We start from the raw sequence: 20,680 nt of genomic DNA on the forward strand, positions 1-20,680 counted from the left end.
CGTAGTTGCGCGCATCACATGCCAAGGACTATCCGGTGGGGAGTCTGTCCATCTCTGTAGATTGTGCAATGAGACGAGACCTCGTTCATGTCTGAGGAATTGAAATGACGGAGCATCTGAAAGGTCTCTCGAGGATGGAGATGAGGTCGGGCTCGTCACCTGATGGTGGAGGTCCAGACCCCAGAGCCGTGTGAGGTATGGAGTACATGTAGATGGTCGGTATAAAGTAGTAGAGATGAGAGATGGCGACCCCGCAGATGCTCACTTGTGCCATGCTTGTCTCCTGAGGTTAAACTTACTGCAACACCAAGCTGAGCACTTGTCCTAAGAAACGAAGGCCTATAGTTGATTTGCAGTCTGTGCATTTTCCGTGCCGGATCATAAGAACTACCTAGGTAGAGCAGTTATCTAGCCTTTATCAAACCGCTAGAGACCGCAAGCCAACGCAGATCCTCATCGCACGGTCGGGATGTTTTGAGTGGATATACCCCTTCTCAACAAGCATGGTGATATCGGACACATGTTGTAAAGAGGGGAGGTTTTCTTGATCGAGTCGAGTGACCTATGTCGTTGTGCAGTCGAAAGCCCAAGAGGTTTCGAGGATTCCGTTTTCGCATAGTTTCGGATTCATATTGTTGATTAAAGCATCATTCCTTGTTGTCGATGCTGCACACGGCCACTCTCGCTGTTGGCTGGTAATGATGCCGGGTACTTTCCATCGTGTTGTTCTCGCATTGAAGGCGTCTCCTTGTCGATCGCATCTCTTCTCCAAAGGGTGAAGGGAAAAAAACATCAATGCCACCACCTGCTCCAGCCAAACCTAAGCTCCACTCTCCATTCAGTTCGTCAAATTTGAGCAAGCATTCAAGCCCCATCACCCCAGATGCCCACGACGCCCATTGCGAATCCAATACCGGCAATCCAACTTCGGACCTTCTGCACTTTGCGCTCCCGGACCATCTCCATCTCGACCTTTTCGCCGTTTACTGGCTGCTCTTCACTGCTATCCGATTCCACTTCGATATAGCTGCCCTCATCACTGGCCGAGGGACTTGACACCCGCGAGGCCTTCACATGTCCGCTTTGCCCGTGACCAGTTGTTCGGGTACCAATGCCCCAAGATGGAAAGCGTGAGAAGCCGTTGAACCAGTACTCGACACCTTGGCCCCCAATAAAGCTCATAAGCGCAGTCCAGAGCAGGTATGGGTGCCGGCCTCGGGGGCTCGCGAGGGTGTAGGCGGTGATGAGAGACAAAGAGGAGATCGATGCCAAAGTGAGGATCTGCCGCGTGGATTGAGTCTGGATTGTGGCAAGGGTGCGTGCTGCCAGCGACGCGGAGGGCAGAAGGGCAAGCGAAGGAAGAGTTATGGATTGGAGGGTGTAGGAAGTCCCCTGTCACCAAGGTGTCAGTCGACGTTGGGGAAACAGACAAGGAATGAAGCTGGACCAACGCACCGTCAAGAGACCGAGAGAGATGGTCCCCACAAACTTGGTGATGCTTATCGGGCAGGGCATCGCTGCGGCTCTGTTGCTGTGGGATGGTTGTGTTCAAGACTGGAGAAGGTCGAGATAGTAGTTACTGGAAGCGATAGACAGTCCCTGGCCGGCGCGTCTATGGCGGGGTCAGACCACCTGTAAGCTGTCCTTCGAGCTGAGTAGGACCGGATCCTCGGCAACTTGGACCAGGTTGGGAAGAGGCTGAGGATGTCACGGAGGGCGGAAATGGAATGAAAGCAAGGAACAATCTGGAACTATCGAAGCGTTGGTGGATTAATGAGGTTGTTGTTGTTGTAAAGCTGCGAGCTGCGTTGCCTGCTGGCGGTCGGTTGCCCGCCGGTCGCCAGTCGCCAGTCGCCCGAGTCGCCTTACGTAATGCGCATATCAAGCTTGACCTCAACCTCCTCCTATCTGACGCCTTCCTGGATCTTCCTCTGTAATTACTCTTCCTTGACCTGGGAACAATAAATTGATGTATTTCTACCTCGTAAAACCTTCACTCACTGGATACCCCTCTGCAACATGCCCGCCTTCAACTCCTTGTACGTCACAGGAAACCCGCTGATGGGGCATGAGACCGCCCGTCCCGCCTCAGCTGGAGGCTTCAGCTTCACGAGCAAGCTCTGCGGAACGGTGTCGCCCTCCGTGTTGTCCAGACGACAAGGGATCGCGAAGGGCTGGTTTGTCCTCTCGGCCAGCAGGAGGGCGTCCTTCCAGTCTCTACGCAGGTGGATGGGCGTCTCGTGCCGATTGGCAGTCTGGTGGTGGAATCCATCGATACGGTAGATGAGGTTGCGCAACGCGACGCTAGGCGTCTGTAGCCTGCAGAGAATGTTGCCACTGATTTCCTCCCGGCCTCTACCGCGCAAAGGGACCGAGTCGCACCGCTCGGGCTCGAAGAACAACAACGCCGCCGTGAGCTTGTACGCCACCGTTTCGACCTGATTCCACAGGCCGGTTGGGCGTTTCGATTTCTCGGACGCCGCGTACTCCTTGCTGACCTTCTCGATGAGTTCGCGCATCTTGTCCCATTCGTCAAGCCCGACGGGCTCCTCCAAATTGATTGTTAACCGAAAATGGCGATGAGGCGAAAAGTTCTTGCTCTGGCTCTTGGCAAACGCCTCCCACACGGCGTCTGTATTGACGACGTTCTTGTAGTATGCTGCCGCAACGTCTTCAACCCCTGCGAACTTCATCCACCCAGGAATCTTTGTGTCCTTGAGCTGTTTGCCCGTACCCAGAGACACGAGAATGTCCAATGGCTTCTTGTAGCCCTTGTGCGCAGGCCAGATTCTGTCTTGCTCTTCGAGAGCACATTGAACGGGAAGATTCGAGTGCAACGCCCCGTCTCTGAAAGGGACCTTCCCTTGCCTTCTGTTCTCTGGATCATCGATCCGCCATTCACGAAAGTATCCTGGCGCGGCGGACGTCGCCATGGCCCTGGTGATTTCAGGTTAGTCTGGCCACTCAGCTCAAACCATGGGGCGGGGATACACACGCTTCCCACACTCGGGCTTCATTCTCAGGGTTGTCCTGCCGCTCAAACCCCTTGTTGTCCACCAAGTGGTCGCGGTCTGACAAGTCCTCGCGATCATATGACGCGCGACTGTAATTCGTGAAGAGGCAAGGCTCGCCATCACTCGTGCTCGTAACCGCAACCCGTGTTGTTCTCTGCTTACAAGTTGTCACCGCTCCGCCGAAGATAGGCTGATCCTTGTCAAAGAACTCAAGCAAGCTAGCCTTGAGATTTCCGCTTTTGTAGCGACTTTTGATGAGTCGCAGAGCCATCATGATGTTTGCAATTTTGGACTTGTTAACTAGGTTGAGAGGATCTACTTTCCACAGCTCGCCGAAGCGGTCTTTCTTGAAAACCACTTCGGCAAGTTTGAGGAACTTAGCGGACAGTCCAACTGAGCTGCTGTCTTTTGTCGAACTCGTGATAGCTAGTGAGATGATGCCCCCTAGGCGTGGTCAGCTCATTCATGGTTGCAGTCCTGCAAGGACCCACCTGTGCTCGTGCCGACCACCAGGTCAAAGAATTCCGAAATCGGGAGATTCAAACCTGTCCTCTGCTCGATCTTTTCGATTAGAGCAAGCTCAATAATGCCCCTGACACCGCCGCCGTCAAGAGTGAGTACTCTGATGCCTCCACATCGAGGGTTGAGTCGGGCAATTTGCGGTAGCGGAGAAAGTCCCTCTAATAAGCTGCCATCTGCAGCCGCTCGCTCAGGTTGCCACGTCTCTCTCTTCTGTTGTGTGTGCCATTGAACTGCTGTTGTGGCGCATAGAATGCATTCGTCCAAAGCATAATGATAGCTGCTTTGTGGAAGCACCTTGCCGAAATCCTTTATGCAATCCTCACAAAACCCGTGTCCGCAGGGCAGAACATGGTCAGGCGCGTATTGGAGACAAGCAAAGCAGGACATATTACTTTTCACAGTTGACCACACTCCGTCCGGTTTGTTGAAGTCCTCTGATCTCAGAGTGCCGACCCGTGCGATGGGAGCATCTGGCAAGGTTCGTTCCCGGCCGAGGATCCTGAGTCGGTATGCTGACGTTCTTTCGAGGGTAGGAGCCCCATGCTGAGCACTGACATTCCACAGCTCCGAGTAGAAGTCAATGAAAGCTTTCTTGATGTCGGCAACTACAACAGACATCTCCTTCTCAAAACTCGACCGGTCAATCGAGCCTTTCCAGATGAGGTTTTTCCCACTCTCGTGGTGTTCATGGTTGTAAGCATAGTTGACGCATCTGGTTCCATCGTCCATCCAGAGAGCGCACCTCAGGAACTGCTTTTGGTAGATCTGAAGTCCCTTGTAGCACAGCTCTCGCAGGCCATCGTCAAAGATCTCTTCCGGCTCGCGGCCTTCCCTAGTCAGCAGCTTGCAAGGGTTTTGGACGCATCGACTTACCGAGCGCAGACGATCTGTAGTTGTACGCTACCAGGCCAATCGCAACAATAATCTCGAATTTGGCGAATTTCTCCACTGTGGTTCCTAGATGGCGCAACAGATTTGCTATGTGACCGGGAATGGATATGGGTGTGGGATTGTCTTTCCTTGCAGCGACGTGGAAATCGAATGGTTCATCATATTCTGCAAAATGTCTAAACGCTCGATTGGTCAAGTTGATCGCCGACGCTACGTCGTGCCGGAAGTACGATTTAGATCTGGCTTTTTGAGCTGACTGGACTCCCTCGACAATCAATTTGCGGAGGTGCGAGTACTGCTGGTATACGCGATCAGGGGGCTGTCTATTCTGCATGCTTGGGATGTAGCAAATCTTCGTTTGGCGGAAGAAGAGTCCAAAGTACTGGTCATTATCATGTATTTTGTCCTCTGTGCGGCTGCATTGCAAGTCGTGCTTGATCTTGTATTCGGACAGTATACGCGAGTCATCCCAAATTTCACCGAAATCGTTGAACATCTCATTTTTGAGGTCGACATCGTCATAGAAGGAGTCATGATGGTCCCTTGGCCCGTTGCGAACAACAAGTAAGGTCCTTGGTGAGCTTCTCCGTACTGAAGTCTTGACTGCAGACACAGCCCACTCAAGCAGCCGCTGCATTTCTCGCTTCATCTTCTGTTCCTCGTTTATCACAAATACGACAACATCGCTAAAGGCATAGAGAAAGCGTGCATAGAATACGTCTGCACTGGTCTTTCCCAACTCTTTAAAGCCAGGGGTCTTGATGACGAGGTCCATCAGGAGAGGGCCCTCCATGCCAACAATAGGTTGAGCTTCAGGAAGTACGATTGCCTCAGTTTGCGGTCTGGATTGTGAAACCTGCGAGCTGATGGAAACAGCTCCAGTCCCGGAAGCAACCTGAATGTTGCTAGAGGTACTCCTCTCAGCATCAGTCTTCATACTTCCGGCGGAGAATCCTTCGCAGTCCGCATAGAGAATCGGCACATCCTCTTGATTGCCATGGTCATCTTTGACGTGTGCCAACACCTGGTCTCGATACAGGTGGACCCCGACCGACGTTGGGCGCGTTGATTTCTTCCCGGACGTCGATCGTGTGACAGGACCATGGAGCTGGCAGCCAAACACCTGGCTCCAGTCCATAATCCCTAACGTCTGCATTTGGTCGACGATGCCTACTGTGTTCATTGCACGCACAAGAGTTGACTTTCCGACTCCGGTGTCCCCGATAAAAGACACCAGGCTTGGATACTGTCCGAGGCTGTAGTGAGCACTCGGATTGCAGAGTTTCTTGAAACGGTCAGAAACTTGCAGGATAGGTTCTTCGCCTTGCGCAGTCTGGCTGGCCATAGTCACTCGAAACCACTCTGCTTTTTGATCGAAGCGATGATGGTATTTTTGAGCACTATCGTCAATGCTCGGGGGTATGATAACTTGAATGCAGCCGTCTGCTAAGGCATTCTGCTTTTGATGGGCCTCTCGCATCATTTCAGGCAAGCCCGACATGTGGCTATACCAGCATGAAGAATGTCCCTCGCGCTTGCAATCGGTTTCATGTCCACATTCGGCATTGTGGCAATGGTTGTTGCACAGATACCATCGAGCCGCTTTAAAATCATTGCTGCAGACCGAACAGAACGTCAATTCTTCGATTTCCCTGTGTTCTCCGCACCGTATACATCTGAGGCTAGATAGAAACGCATGTTCGTTAGGGAAGATAGAGGTTGGTTGTCGTAGGGAGCTTGTGCTTGACCCGTCGGAGGTTGTATCCATTGGTATCGAGGTATACAGATCTCAGACCACGCACTGCGGATCTGGAACAGTGACAACGGGGCACACGGAGCATAGAGTTGGATAGATTTTGAGGGAGGAGGTTTCGAGTTGGTCTTTCACAGAGTGGGCAAGATGGCCGCCATCCTGGGCAGTCCAGATCAGCTCAAGTTGCCAAGGGCGACAAGGAGAGTGAGGGCGTACAAAGCTGCGGCTCCTCCAAAAGGCGGCCAAACAAAACACTTTCTGGCACCATTGTGTTTGCTCAGCCCTTTCCATCGGTCTCAACGGAGCCAGCATCGACCGATAGTTGCGGACAAGGCCTAGATTTCAATCAGGCTGAGAACGTGGCGTGCTCCCTTGACCAATGAAAGCGAACATAGGGGTGATGACACGATCCAGGGCGCATTAGAGCCAGACATGAGCACTAGTAATACGAGTTCGAGGCAGCAAAGCTGTCGAAAGGAGGCAATCCCTTATTTGATGAGGCGCCATGTGCGAGACCGCAATGCGCCCTGAGTCGCGAACCATTTCGATCCAGGGATCCAAGTCAGCCTCGAATCCGACCATCTCAGACCAAATATTTCAACTTTTCTCCCCATCAATGCCTCATTCACAGGCTGGCACGGTGTTAAACAGAATCTTCGCCCAGCCAGCCACAAGGATCCTGCATTTCTTAACTCAATAGCGACGCAACAATGGCGGCAACTGCTGATGCATACAATCTGGGAGCTGTGCGACCCAACATTGGCGGGCGCGTGAGCTCACGGGCGTCATCAATGCGACGTGGGCCGGCTGAAGGCGGTCCAGAGCCTCATATCGATGCTGTTTACCCCCGGAGAGAGTCTGAAAACGCGGAGCGGTCCAGCAGAAGCGAGGATTTGATCATACCTGTTGGCCCGGTCGGTCAGAAGGGCAACTCGTCTCTTAGGTTTGTCAAGGAAAGATATCGTTGCAGCTGGCGACTGACTCCATACAAGGCGCCATCTTGGAGAGCGGCACGTTAACATGATCACCTTCTCTTGTGTCATTGGCATAGGTCTCTTCCTGCAAAATGGCAGGATCATAAACCTTGCCGGGCCGGGAATGGCATGGTTGGCATATCCGTTGATGGGGTCGATCGTCTGGTCCGTGCAAGCTGCTCTTGGGGAGATGTCAGCTCTTTTCCCTGTGCCCGGGGCATTGTTCGAGATGCCTTGCAGGTTTCTGGATCAATCAATTGGATATGCTGTCGGATGGATGGCATGGTTAGTCCCTTCGTCCTATCCACCATGTTCTGTCACTAATAGCAACAGGTTTGCCTGGGTTGTTATCATCGCTGCAGAATTGCAAGGAGTGGCAGGGCTCTTCCAATTCGGATTTAAACCGTCAGACCTTGCAAGACTTCATTATCCCGAACCCTCTCTAGAGTGGGGAACGACCAGCGTCGACCCTGCTGTCTGGATATCGATTTTCCTCTGTCTCATACTGGTTGTCAATCTCATCCGTGTGCGGTGGTTCGGTGAACTGGAGTACTGGGTCGGTGTTATGAAAATGCTCTTTATCGTCGGGTTGATACTGTTTAATATCGGTATCAATATTGAGACGGGAAACCACTTTCGCTTTTACAACGACCCATGGGGATTCATCTCACGTGGATGGATAACGCAAAGTGGTGCTGTGCGGACTGGTGGCTGGGCACACCTCGCCAGCGTTTGGACGGCGATGACATTGACCATCTTCTCCATGATCGGCTTTGAAGCTGTGACGGTTACAGCAGCAGAGAACCGAGAGCTCCGTACATATGAAGGGGTCAAGATCTCGAGCAGAAAAATCGCGATTCGGATCATCTTGCTCTACACCCTCACAACTTTCACAGTCGGCTTGAACGTGCCGTACGATGAGCCGCTTCTGGCGAACAGAGACATCTCTGTCCTGGATAATGGTACTCACTCAGCATTCGTCGTGGCTGCTATCCGAGCGGGGAAAAGGTTCTGGCCGAACTTCTTCAATGGATTCTTTATTCTGTCGGCGACTTCCTCCGGTATCAACTCATTGTACTTGTCGTCCCGGATTTTGCATGCCCTTGCTCTATCCCAAGGCGCATGGCCAAGGTGCTTGAGAAAGCTGCAAGGTCGTTTGAAAGAGACAGGGTCCCAAGGGGTCCCACGCAATGCAGTGTTAGCAAGTTGGCTTTTCGGTTTTCTTGGATATTTGGCGGCAAGTGGCGCTCCATCACATGTTAGTTCGTGACGCTCCAGATTCTTGCAACGCTGACGTTGAAAAGGAATTGGGTCGGCTCGCCCTAAACTCGACAGTCTCAATGCTCATCGTGTACGCAGTAATCTGCGTGACATTCCTGCGGTTCAAAACAATGTGAGTGACAATGACCCGTTGGTCACAGATTCAATTGACGTTTGTTCCCAGTATCAAACTCGCATCCACAGGCCAGTTCCAACAGACGGATTTTGTCGACCCCGAACAGGATCTCAAGGCGTATTCCAGGAAGAAAGATACGAGGACCTATCCGTATCGATCGAACTGGCAGCCGATGCGGACATGCTACGCTCTCTTTGGCAGCACCATGATGATCGTCTTCAATGGTTGGCGGTCGATCAATCCATTCAGTGCTGCAGATTTTGTCGCCTCTTACATTAGCGTAAGTATACCAGGATCATGACGCGAGAAACAGGCCTTGAAAGTCCAGATTCTGACCTGGCATAGGTTGTCATTTTCATTGCACTTTGCATCTTCTATCGTTGGCACCTACATCGTCAATTTCTACCTCGACTGCGCCCGACCCTGAACCTTAGATATCCTGTTGAAACGGATGTCAATGACCCTAAATATGGCCGAGATAAGCTTCGATTTGAAGAGAATGATAGCTTGATAAGAAGAGTTACAAAGACGGGCAAATGGATTTGGGTATGGCTGAAATGAGGAAACTCTGACAACTGGTCTCTGCTAGTTTGTTGGCGAAGTAGATATATCCGTAGGCCGTGGAAAGAAGTCGTCTAGAAGGATGGGTTGCGAGGTGCTCTGTTGAGGATTTGAGGCGTCGTATCGAGTGAGATGGCCCAAGTTTTGCCAGATGTGAAAGATGATAACATCGTTTGCGCTAGATGCTGCAATTTCAATTCCTGGACGTCTGCCGCCCTGGTCAAAAGGACGGAGGTCGAGACATATAGGGACCTGCTTCGCTTCCCATCCGCTCCGGCTGCTGAATCCGCGAACGAGGTAAACATCAGCTTCCTCATTAACAATAACAAAAGAGGGAGACTGTCCGGGCATTGAAATTCCACGATGCACGCGATCAATAGATAGCTTTGGCCCCGCAATCTCTTCCAGTGCAGCTTGAGGGGCCTCTCCTCGCGTTGGGCTCGGGATAATGCTCTCGACTTTTGATCGGTGACTGTGGGCAGTAGCAGCACAGAGGATGAATGTGGTCTGGCCAGAACTGTGAAAACACGGCAATGCGGTCAAGCCAGTGTCCGATGATTCCTGCCGTAAGTCAGTATGGCTGCGATACTGAGCGAAGCGTGTAGCCCGGAGAGGATGGGTCTGTCGCTTACCACGTTAATCTTCCTAACAAATAGACAGGGACGCGAGAGTGCTCCGGTTACGCGTTCTGGGATGTCAAAGAGCCACAACATAGTGCTTCCCTCGTCATCAAGATATTGCGTTCCTACAAGAACTTGATGGCGATCTGGCGAAAAGGATATCGTCTGGCGGCGGACGCCGTAAGTCCTCCAAGATTCTGACTGCGTCTTCTGAGTATCTCGAGGACCGGCGTCTTTACGATTCAATTGTGGTATTAGCGACTGGCTGCAATAGGAACTTGTCCAATCCTCGATTGTTGTTGAGATGATCCTCAGTTCGTCCGCTGTGGCGACAGCTAGCTTGGATCCATCATGCGAGAAAGCCAGACTTTTGGGACACTTATCGAAGGGCATTAGCTTTTCCGCTGGTGCGCCAGCCGCGTCTAAGAGGGTGAGTTGAAAACACTTGTTGTGTCCCTGAATGATGGCAGCAAAGTGAGTGGCCCCGGCGGCTGCAAGTAGGATGTTTTCCAGGAATCGCTCTTGGCGGCAGCGAATGCCACTATTCAACGACCAGCAACGGATTCTATTCCGAGACCAGACGATCAAGTTTGCAGCATCTGGACTTAGCGCGGACCGTAGACAGAGGCTTTGTTGGACCGAATCGGATTTGCTGTACTTATGGATCGGGATTTTCGGCTTAGTTGAAGACCTCCAGGAGGAAGCTCTGTCCTTGAGGAATCCCCGAAGGCTTGAAGCCTGCCGAACTGAAGTTGTAGATGGACTTTGGGGAACAGGGGATTGCGTGAACGTAGACGTCATGCTCACTTGGTCGCTCGAAGAAGCCTCCTTACTTCCAGCTGAGCTCTCCGACAGTTGCGCGGGCTCCGCCAATGCATTCTCTCTTTCGGCCACGGGCTCACCTGTTTCGGCATGCAAGCTGACCAGTCGCTGCAGAGTGGCATAAATTTCACATATCGGAGTCACTCTTCTGGCTTTCCGGACGAGCGATGCCTTTGAGTGGGGAAAGGGACACCAAAAATACACGTCAACAATCTCTTGCCCAATTTTGAGTGCCTGGTAAAGATCAGCGTAAGTTCTTTGGGCGATGACCGGCTTGCTTACTTCTTGACCACTTGGATCCACACAGTCCACTAGCATCGTGTAGTCGATGGGATGTACATCGCTGCAGTCTAACACATATATGGTATGTTGAGGTGTTATATCTGGACTGTCAAAACTGTGTGGACCAGGCGTGTTGGCCAGCGGTGGCAACCACGATCGGATTTGCTTGGACAAGCGACCATGGACATCCAACAGAGCCCCTTGCGCGTCAAAAACTGCAAGGTTGCGGAGTCTGAGATCCTCGACGATATTTGAATAGAGAGCTGAAGGGTTGCTTGGGTGCGCCGACGATGCCGGCACACTAATAGTTGGGCCTATCCAATTGAGAATATCGTCGTTTTCGCCGAAGGGCGGCCCGGGATCAATGTCGTTGACGAAATACAAGAAATTCGACAAAGGCCGTCCCCGATTGGCCTTCTGGAGGTAGTTCCCGAGAGCTCTCCATTTTGCAAGCAGCTGGTTGAACTCGTCCGTGAGGAGACTTGAATCAGAATTCCCTCGACTACTTTCCGAAGGGTCGGTCAGAACGCCAGAGTTGGAGCCATTATCCAGGTGCTGGAAGCACGCGGCCATCATCATCAATCGGAAATCTAACAAAACTAGTGCGCTTCGGTAGGCGTATTTGCATCCACGAGCGATGCATGCGATAGCTTGGGGGATACACCTCGACAGACGAAAGGTGTGAGCAAACTGGGATGTCAGTTCGTATTTGGTTGGGGCTTGGGTTCAGGACTTACGTTTTCGCGGTCAGGTCTATCTAGGGAAATATGTTCGTCGCAAGAGCTGTCGGACTCGTCCAGGCTCAGGAGATCCTCAACAGCGCCCTCAAAAATGGCCGAACTCCAGTCCCTTACTGGGCCAGGAAGGTCCTCCAACGGCCACCTCCCGATACAAGTTCTTAGACGAAAGGATACCTCTACTCTGGCCGGCGTCTCCTTGGGCAGCCGCTCAATGGCAAGAGCGGCTGTACGAAATCCCGAAAAGAAAGCTTGCTGGGAAATATCCATGAAAGTTCGACGGAGTCTGTTGTCGACTTGGCGCAATGCTTCTGCGGCTCGGGAGAGACAATCGAGGCAATCAAGAAGATCATCTGTCGAGAGAACGTATCGGCCTGGGGGATTGAATCGGATGCGTGTGCGCTGAATGCCAAAGATCGTTTTCAAAAGGACAATGTCCTTCACGTAGGCTTCGTCGATGACTTGTGGATCTCGAAAGCTCTTTGGCCACAGCCGACCAAGGACTTCTCGAATGAGAAACGCATGGTCCTTCTTCTTAACCAGCTCTGCCCACAATCGAGCAACATCGCGTATATGCGGCATGGTTTATGAGGCTGTGCCCGTTCCAGGGCCCTAAGATTGCTGCGCACTGGAGTTTCACTGTCGGCAACAAGGCTGCCTTATCGAAGAAACAAACGTTGTGATGATGAGAAGAGCTCGAGCAATTTATGAAGGGACGTTATCGTGAGAATGAGCCAGTCGAGAGCCTGCGGTTAAGAGGCTAGGGTGATGGGCTGATGACTGCTGCTCACTGCGCGGACTCATGCTCGTTTGCCTTCCGTCTTGTGCCCTGTTGCCCTGGGTGGAAAGTGTTCGTGTCTGTAGCGCCGGAGGATGTGATGAGCGGGAAAGCCACGCCACGTGAGCAAGCCACAAACCCCTGGGCGAGGCAGCTGCCAGCTGTCGCACAGCCCAGATGGTTGGGATGTGAACTTGTGTTCTGCTGCGATGGAAATTCTGTGAGATGTGAAATTGGCGAGGGGCCCCGACGCCACCAATACCGCAAGCCATTGTTCTTTTCCTCGCCGGCAGACATGGGGCATCTCAACGAAGCCGCCACCAGCAGCTCTCAGGGCAATCCCAGCCTAACATCCAAGAGCCTTCAACCCCCTGAAGCTCTGCAGCATGCTGGACGCAGTCTCAATGTCCGATCCAGAGCGTCCTTGACCGGTCCAGGGACGGTCATTGTATCAAACAGCAAAGACCAACGGTCTTTGCAAGAGTAGCTCGAAGAATGCGGTTCCATCATGGCAGTCTCGTACAGGAACTCATCCGAGCGCATTTTCTCCCAGCTTGCGCTCCATCCGCGCAGGGGCACCGCAGTAGCAGTGAGGGTGGCATCTTTGAAGGATCTTTGAAAGAAATGGTTGCCATGCGGTGAGGATAGCACCGACGGAGCTCTGCGAGGATACAAATAACTTGTGGGTCAATATGTTTGTCATCAGTTAGCGATGCTAATTATGCGACCACGGCTGCTGCGCGTCGAATCACCCCATCCCTCAATCACGACGTTTTAAGGAGAAATAATACAATGATCATGTGGAAGAACAGGAACGACATCTGTCCCTCGATCTGCCGTGTTCGATGCTAGCTACGTCGGTCTTGACCTTGGAGGGGCAGTTCGCTATCCAAATACTCGACCTGAATACGTTGCTGTGACTGCTGAGGCACCCTTCCGGATCTCTTTCTGAACCACACACACTCCCAGATAGGTTCGTCCCAGCAGAAAGGCCACCAAAGAGATCATAACGGTTTGCCGGCCCACGATCTTTCCTCTCATCTGTTGATTCCAAAGCCACGAAAAAGGCCAAAGACCAAAGCCAATGCTCTTGACTTCCTCTTGTGTTTCCAGCCTCCGGCACTCCCAAGTTTCATATTGTACAACACCACATGCTTTCTCCGTCTCGGGGGTCTTGCTCACAGCTTTGCGCCCTCCTTCTTTTTCTTCATGCCGCCCACGCCTGTGACCTCCGCTCCACTCAAGATGAAGTCGGGATACGCAAAGTCTCCTCCTGGTGATCCAGCAGAGGTATGCCACGCGCCACCGTCGACGACCAATCTGTCTCCCGTGACATAATTCCCCGCGTCACTAAACAAATATACCGTTGCATCTGCAATTTCTTTTATCGTTCCCCATCGTCCCAAGGGGATTCTCCGTCCCGCCTTTTGTCCCGTAGGATCACCTCCCTTTCTTGCTGCCTGCGAGAGGCGGTCCATCCCCTCCGTGCCAGCGATGGGGCCCGGAGCGATAATGTTACTGGTGATGCCGAGCGGCCCGTATTCGATCGCCACGTTTGCGGAGAGAGCGTCGACGCCAGCCTTTGCAACAGCAACGTGCGTTTGCATGGGTAGACCGGTGTAGTGGATTGTCGCGGACACGTAGATGATTCGGCCGCCCGGTCCCGAAGAATCTGCTTTCGGTAAAGAGGACGAGGAGTTGTGCTTTTTAGCAGAGGCGACGAGGTGGGGTAGGCAGAGCTTAGTGATGTTATAGGAGCCCAGAATGTCAATGTCCATGACGGATTTGAAGGCGTTGGTGGATAGTTGGGACAGGGGCGCCAGGAAGTTGCCTGCTGCGCCAGCACTGTTTTTGCACCTCATTGTCAGCATATCCACATCCGATCGAAACAGCTTCCGCAAAGCATACGGAAGCAGCCATATGAAGAGAGAGAGTGTGTGCGTCTGTGGAGTTGTGTGGCAGTCAGTCCTTACATCAGAAAGTCAATGCCCCTAAACACCCTCACACACTCGTCCACCGCCTTCCCTAGGCTTTGAACGTCCCTCACATCGACCCCACCAATGCCCAAGACCTTGCTCCCCGCGCGTGCCGTCTCTAGATCTTTGGCAACTGAGAGTGTCTTTTCAACATTGCGGCCGACAATGCAGGCATTCGCGCCGAGGTGGACGAGAGCACGCACCTGCGCGGAACAGATCGATCCGTTCCCGCCGGTGCAGAAGACGACTTTGCCACGGAAAAGGTCGGGCTGCCAGACGGAAGAGAGGTATTCGTGCTTCTGGAGCGGCATCTTGTTTGCGTACTTTTAGGGAGAGACAGAGGGAGGGAGGGAGGGAGGGATTACTCTGTGCTTTGGGCAACACCGAGTGTTGGGGGGAGGGGGGGGGCCGAGGGCGGAATCGCAATTGGTAGGGGTCCGAGGCGGTGAGTTGGGCGGTATACGACGAACGCTCTGTCAACAGAAGGTCAATAGTGAAGAGGAGGAATGCGATGTATATGAGGACGTGCTTGTGTAGTCTATATCGAACCGAGCACCCGCAACGGCCGAAACGAGTGGATCACAGAAACGGCCGTAAACAGACTTGGGAACGGTTGGACAATAATAATAATAAGCTGCGGTCCTCGACAGGGGCGGATCCGACGAGGCTCCGCGCGGGGGACGTGAATACCGAGGCTGACAAGGCTGACAAGACCGAGTCGTGGATTACTAGCAACATTTTCCGCCCACGGCATCGACAGAGCAGAGCTGACCTTGGTTGGGAGGTCAGTCGACCGTTAATGAATATTGGCTCTAGTGCTCCTAGATCTGCTCCTCCTTGCTTCAAATTTGCTCACTCCCCTGGCTCCCAGTAATTGAGATTTACCCGAGTCAACACATCTTGCAGTTCCTCATTCAGCCCTAACCATCTCTCATTCGAATCTGCCGCCTGATTGCCATTCCTCATTCCATGTCGGCCACAGTCCACAACGCTGGGATCTGGTCTCCCAGCGAGTTCCTAACTGTTCTGCCAATTGTCCAGAGCGGCTGCATCGGCAACAACCCATTGTGGCTGAGGTATTGGGGTCTGGGGTGGTCCCATACCCGCAACTGTGCCTCCTCCTGCGCTGCCGGAGGCAGTCCCTCCAGAATTGACATTGTTCGTGTCGCCGTTAGCAATAGAATAGGCTCCATTGATGCTCCCGGCTTCTTCGCCAAAGACGACGTCCTCAGATCCATCAGCCATGCGCAACCCTGCAAGGCCCCATCCAATAGCATCCAATTCGCGTTGAAAGAAATCACGTTCGTCATCGTCAATATCATCAAGCCGAACTTCATTCTCATCAACATCATCCTCCGCCTTTGTATCCGCCCCTTTCTTCCCTTTCCTAGCAACATCAGGATACCTCCTCTTCTGCCACCAGAAAGTAAGCCCTCTGAGCGCCCACTCGAGCGGCACCGCCTCATCGACCTCCCCCTCAACGTTGGCGTCGTGCATCCCTGCCAGCCACTCGTCCCGCAGTTCTGGCCGGCAATGTAGGTAGATTGCCGTGATGACGCGCATATTGCTTTGCCGCCATTTCCGACCACAATAGGGGACTTGTAGTTTGAATAGCTTGAGTACATATAATCGGAGGGTCGGATCTGGGACGCGCAGAACCCGGCGCAATATTTGTGAAGACTTGAATTGAACGAGAAATAAGATGCGGTGAGATTTTCCCCGTGTCAACTTTTGTAGAACGCGAAGAAGGTGGATTGAGGTTTGAAATTGCCGAAATGAGTAAGTGGTGATTGGACTCGTCGGGAGAGGGCCAAGCGGGTTGCCAAGCTCGTCGACTGAGGGTCGGGCGAGCGCATCTGGATTTGGTTGGATCGATTGTTGTTGATTGCTTTGGTCGATAGTGGGTTGGGCCTCAGAGCGAGCTGTCGGCGACCTCCTATGCCTTGAGATAGGTGGCGGAATGGCTTCATCCCCCTCGGAAGCTTCCGATCTCTCGTCCGGGCTGGTAGGAGATAACGGTGGGTGGTCCGAATGAACGTGACAATAATGCCAGACGCTCAGATCATCTCGATCGTACCTGAAAGCCACGAGGTCCTCCAGGTTCTGATGCGCAAAGTATTTTAGCGTGAGCTGCACGTAATTAGAGTCCAGGAGCAGCTGGGTCATGTATTCGAACTTCAACACGTGAGACACCTTGAGCCACTTCAGCAGGAGAAACAGAGCCCCAGATACTGCTTGTTGACTGATCTCCCGAGAACGGACATTATCCAGATCTTCCAGTGTCATTTCGTCAGGACGCGGGGGCGGCGGTGGCATGGGCAGCGTCTGGTTCTGGGCCATGTTGGAACTCGACTTGGTGCGATTCAGTCCACCGGTTTGCGTTGTTTCTTGAGCACCACCATTGCGAACAGCAATGTCCTGGACATTGGTAAGCATCACTTTCATCATCACAATGACCAACGACTGCAGGTCTGGCAGCGCGTGGTGGAAGAAATCGTCCACTGCCAACATGCGGGAACGCAGGTCAGGATCCTCAAGGGTCTCGAGTTCCTTCTCCTCCTCGCTTCTTTCGTCTTTCTCTTCTTTCGCCTCATCCTTAGTGTCTCCTTTCCACCCTCTTTCATACTTCATAAACAAATCTCGTTCCCTCCAAAGTTGGCGCATTGCTCGCGTCATCCTCATACGACTAGCGAACAGCTCTCCGGCTTCGATAATGGAAAGAGGTACATCGCTGCCTTCCCATTTCTTGCCCACCATCATATCCTGAACTCTCGTCGAGCCTTTGCCGCCAATATTGTCGCTAGTGCTGTCTAGAGGCGGGTAGAGGAACGGAAAGTTCTGATTGGTCTGATAGTTCTGTTTCTTACCAGCTTTTCCACCAGGCCCAATGGGTGACGGGGGTGGTGAAGGTGCCGGCGTGGCGATGTGAACGGGTTGGTGAAGAATCGATCCTCGAGTTGCCGCGCCGCTCATGCTTGCTCCAACAGATCCGGGAATGTCATTCCGAGACTGATTCGACAGTGGAGGAAGCATGGTTTTTTGCTCCATCTCCAGGGGTATTATGGGTGGCGGCGGGTTATATGCGGGATACTTTGAGGTGATTTCTTGTCTAAAGAGGTGGTAATCCAAAGGAGACGCCGTAAGAACCGGGTGGGCGGCTTCTGCAGAGAATGGGTCCACACGCGGTTGCAATATGCTTTTGACCTTTTCCAGATGATTCGAGACATCCCCAAACACCAGGAGGATCGACTTCCAGAACAATTGCAATGCGTGCATAAGGGGTATATTGTACAGTTCATCCCATCGTAAACGTGAAATCATGCCGACAAGAAAGACCAAGAAGTTTGGGTGTAAGGAAGAGATCGAACGTCGTAGGGCCTGCCCAGCGGCTGTCTCCATCCGAACCCGGGATGACTCGATCAAAATATAGAAGCAAGAAAGGCATAGGCTGAGCTCTCGATACTCATTTTCGCCAAAAGCTCCCTCAGTTGTCTCCTCTCCATTGGCCGCTTCTGGGGGATGTGACAGGTCGGGAGCCTTCGCTGCTTGAATCAAGCAACTGTAAAGGTGGGGAATAACCGAGTTCTGCTCCATAATGTCCACGCCATTGTGCATCCACTGGACCTGGGGAATATTGCATCGGTCATCTTCGGGATGCGACAGTTCTTCCTCGGTGGCGGCCTCCTCCGTCTCTAGTCCAGAGGTGGTGCTCCAAGCACCCATCAAGATGTAGTAGATGCAGCATAGGGCTTCGACGCGCAGACTATAATCTTCGTCGTCCAAATCATGAACCAGACCCGACACAAATCTCACTCGCTGCTCTTGGCTGACAGCGGTCCATTTTGAGTCGTCGGAAATGGATTCTGACTGGCAGAAAAACTTCCATCTCTGTTCGAAAGCCTCTAAAGAGGCTAGCAGATACTGTCGATCCTGTTCAAGTTCGGTGTAATGAAACCACTGGTCAATCTCGCGCTCAAAGTCCTCGGCGTCCTCATACTGAAATGCGTAGGGGGCCTGTTCAGCTTTGGGAAACTGTCCTACTAACTGCCTCAGCTGCGGGAGACTTAGAGAATCTGTAGGATCTGGTTGGGTTGGCGGAGCTGGTGGTGGCTGTGATGGAGGCGGAGGGGGGGCCGTCGTCGAACCCTCGCGTCGTAAAAGTGGGCGTTTCGGTTTCGTGTCTACCTCATCGACACTGATGTTGTCCATGGTAGCCGGCGCAGCCGTAAATGCACAGTAATATGTCGAGGAGACGCTATATGAACAAAAATAAAATCATGAAGGCAATACTGGGGTATTGTAGTGTGAAGATGGGTGGCAGGTGGTTTGTCGAGGTCGCGAACTGACAAGACTCTGCCAAGCTTTGGTCCGCGTCTTGGTTGTCGTCGCCCCTGCCACCGACTTGCTACTCAACAACACCATCACTCAGCAGACACCAAGCAAACGACTACTCTCTAAACAGCGCAGATTATTATAGGCGTGGTTGAGTAGATTGTGAGATTGAATGTCTTTCTCCGCTCTGCTTTCCGCGGTTACAGTCCAGTGCTCAACTTCAATAACCCTTTGTAGCATCGCATCTAATATTACGGACTCGCCGTGCCACAAGGCTATCATGATGAAGACATGCCGAACCGTCTAAAGGCCGAGTCTCCATCCCATTTGCGCTTCAAAGACCGTAGCTGCCTGTCATAGCGGTAGACCCTCTGACTGTTAGGCGAAAGCAGTCAATGTAAAAGCAGTCCGACCTCCAACAGAACGACTTGCAGCTTCTGGCAGTAGCCACCTGAAGTGATTTGTTGAGGGTCCCCAGTCGAATTGCCCAGAGGCGCACCGCCACGCTAGGGAGACCTCCATCAGAATGAAACCAGTCGGAAGGCTCTGTAAAACTAATCCTCCACGGCGATCGCTGAGCCGAGCATCCCCGTTGGCATAGTATGATATCGACTGGGGATATCAGAGAGCCCTTCGGCGTTGTTGTCCACCTCGGCATATAATTGCATGTCTCGGTTTTCTAGCTCTTCAGCTGCTGTGCTTGGTCGTGGGCGGGCGCGTCCTGCTCAGCAGTGCCCGCTTCGCTTTCTGCTTTTGCCACAAATTCTTTCGCCTGGGCTAGAAGCTCTCTCTTCATTCCGGCCCCTACCTTGTCACTCGCTCGGGCATTGAGCCAACTGGGGTCCAGAGGACCACCACCTACTCTGGTCAAATTACTGTCTCCGCCCAAAGCTCGGCCTCTTCTTGTGTCTCTGTCATCTCCAGGTCGTATGAGTTCCGCCTCTTCTAACGCATAGACTTGGCGGCGGAGTTGGACTTCGATCGATGAGAGGGTAGAAAAGTAGGTCTCGGCTGCTGCTGAAAAGGCCGCTCGTGCGCTGGAAGTTGAGCGTAGAGCCGTCTCCTGCTTTTCGGTGGTGGTTGGCGAGTTCGACAGAATGCCGACAGCATCAGAGGCTGCGGAGAGGAGGGTAGAAATGGATCGGTCGATGTCGTTCAATTCTGCAATTCGGGCAGCAGGCGTAAAGGCTGTGGTTTTGCGCGTATGGGGCTGATCAACCTCCATTTCTGCGATAGAGAGATTGGTGAGTGGAGTGATGCGTCGGTAGACTGTGCATGGTCTAGGGCTGCCTCAGCGTGAGAATTCAACCTGACTGGCGACGCTGATGTCGAAAGAAACTCTCAAGGACTGACTTCTAGCCAACGTACCCAGTATGGAGATGGGAAGGGCTTTGGCGTGGTGCCAGGCACGTTTCCTGTCATGGAAAGTTAAGCGAGCGGCGGTCCAGATTCGGCTAAGCGTCACTCGCCTCACAGGCCTCAATATCAGAATCACCAGCACTAACTTCGACTTCGCGTCATTGTCCAGATTTCAATATCGCCTCCTGTGCTGTAATTATCGACTCAGCAGTTCCCTTTGCAAATAATCGCAGTCGCACACACCTATATCGAGGTCCCAGCTGCCCTTTACGAATCCCAAGTGCATGAGTTCACAGTAACAATGTCGGCGCCCAGCCCAGCGCCACGGAGCGCAAGCACAGGACCAAATGGCCCCTTGGTCACTCCTACCACGGCTCCTTTGGTCAATGGTGTTGCCAATGCATCTGGCTCTGTGCCTTCAGCGCCCACGACTGGTGCAACAGGTGGCTCCAGCGGTGGCATGTCTCAACAGAATCTCAACCAAATTGTGAGCAATCCCTTCCCTGCACTTCCTCCATCTATCTTTGTCCTGTCTTGTCTTGTCGTGTCGTGTCGTGTCGTGTCGCGTCTTGTACTTGATGGAGGTGAAGATGATTGCTGCTTTAGCCTCGCTGTCTAAGTTGGCCCAAATGCGTGACGGTTCTGGTAAGCAGCAACAATGCC

At 52.7% G+C, this 20,680-nt stretch overlaps 8 protein-coding genes across 8 annotated transcripts; 1 reads left to right on the forward strand and 7 right to left on the reverse strand.

Moving 5' to 3' along the window:
* Positions 1-864: 864 nt before the first annotated feature.
* Positions 865-1,515, reverse strand: A1O5_06916 (uncharacterized protein; the record flags this gene model as incomplete). Its single annotated transcript, XM_007747506.1, has 2 exons — positions 865-1,392; positions 1,456-1,515. The coding sequence occupies 2 exons, from the start codon at positions 1,513-1,515 to the stop codon at positions 865-867; spliced, it is 588 nt and encodes a 195-aa protein (XP_007745696.1).
* A 482-nt stretch (positions 1,516-1,997) lies between these two features.
* On the reverse strand, positions 1,998-5,928 carry A1O5_06917 (uncharacterized protein; the record flags this gene model as incomplete). The annotated part of the gene is made up of 4 exons (XM_007747507.1): positions 1,998-2,937; positions 2,996-3,458; positions 3,506-4,363; positions 4,410-5,928. The coding sequence occupies 4 exons, from the start codon at positions 5,926-5,928 to the stop codon at positions 1,998-2,000; spliced, it is 3,780 nt and encodes a 1,259-aa protein (XP_007745697.1).
* Positions 5,929-6,890: 962 nt separating this feature from the next.
* Positions 6,891-9,111, forward strand: A1O5_06918 (uncharacterized protein; the record flags this gene model as incomplete). Its single annotated transcript, XM_007747508.1, has 6 exons — positions 6,891-7,123; positions 7,173-7,439; positions 7,488-8,412; positions 8,459-8,547; positions 8,599-8,830; positions 8,896-9,111. 6 exons carry the CDS (start codon positions 6,891-6,893, stop codon positions 9,109-9,111), a joined length of 1,962 nt encoding a protein of 653 aa, XP_007745698.1.
* A 1,299-nt stretch (positions 9,112-10,410) lies between these two features.
* A1O5_06919 (uncharacterized protein) lies at positions 10,411-12,154 on the reverse strand (the record flags this gene model as incomplete). Its single annotated transcript, XM_007747509.1, has 3 exons — positions 10,411-10,494; positions 10,539-11,525; positions 11,573-12,154. The coding sequence occupies 3 exons, from the start codon at positions 12,152-12,154 to the stop codon at positions 10,411-10,413; spliced, it is 1,653 nt and encodes a 550-aa protein (XP_007745699.1).
* A 1,374-nt stretch (positions 12,155-13,528) lies between these two features.
* On the reverse strand, positions 13,529-14,637 carry A1O5_06920 (uncharacterized protein; the record flags this gene model as incomplete). The annotated part of the gene is made up of 2 exons (XM_007747510.1): positions 13,529-14,195; positions 14,324-14,637. The coding sequence occupies 2 exons, from the start codon at positions 14,635-14,637 to the stop codon at positions 13,529-13,531; spliced, it is 981 nt and encodes a 326-aa protein (XP_007745700.1).
* A 706-nt stretch (positions 14,638-15,343) lies between these two features.
* A1O5_06921 (uncharacterized protein) lies at positions 15,344-18,535 on the reverse strand (the record flags this gene model as incomplete). Its single annotated transcript, XM_007747511.1, has 1 exon — positions 15,344-18,535. One exon carries the CDS (start codon positions 18,533-18,535, stop codon positions 15,344-15,346), a length of 3,192 nt encoding a protein of 1,063 aa, XP_007745701.1.
* An 802-nt stretch (positions 18,536-19,337) lies between these two features.
* A1O5_06922 (uncharacterized protein) lies at positions 19,338-19,883 on the reverse strand (the record flags this gene model as incomplete). The annotated part of the gene is made up of 1 exon (XM_007747512.1): positions 19,338-19,883. One exon carries the CDS (start codon positions 19,881-19,883, stop codon positions 19,338-19,340), a length of 546 nt encoding a protein of 181 aa, XP_007745702.1.
* Positions 19,884-20,284: 401 nt separating this feature from the next.
* Positions 20,285-20,479, reverse strand: A1O5_06923 (uncharacterized protein; the record flags this gene model as incomplete). The annotated part of the gene is made up of 1 exon (XM_007747513.1): positions 20,285-20,479. The coding sequence occupies one exon, from the start codon at positions 20,477-20,479 to the stop codon at positions 20,285-20,287; it is 195 nt and encodes a 64-aa protein (XP_007745703.1).
* Positions 20,480-20,680: the final 201 nt, after the last annotated feature.

Source organism: Cladophialophora psammophila (genome assembly GCF_000585535.1).
Source record: "Cladophialophora psammophila CBS 110553 chromosome Unknown aczJe-supercont1.10, whole genome shotgun sequence".
Lineage (NCBI taxonomy): Eukaryota > Fungi > Ascomycota > Eurotiomycetes > Chaetothyriales > Herpotrichiellaceae > Cladophialophora > Cladophialophora psammophila.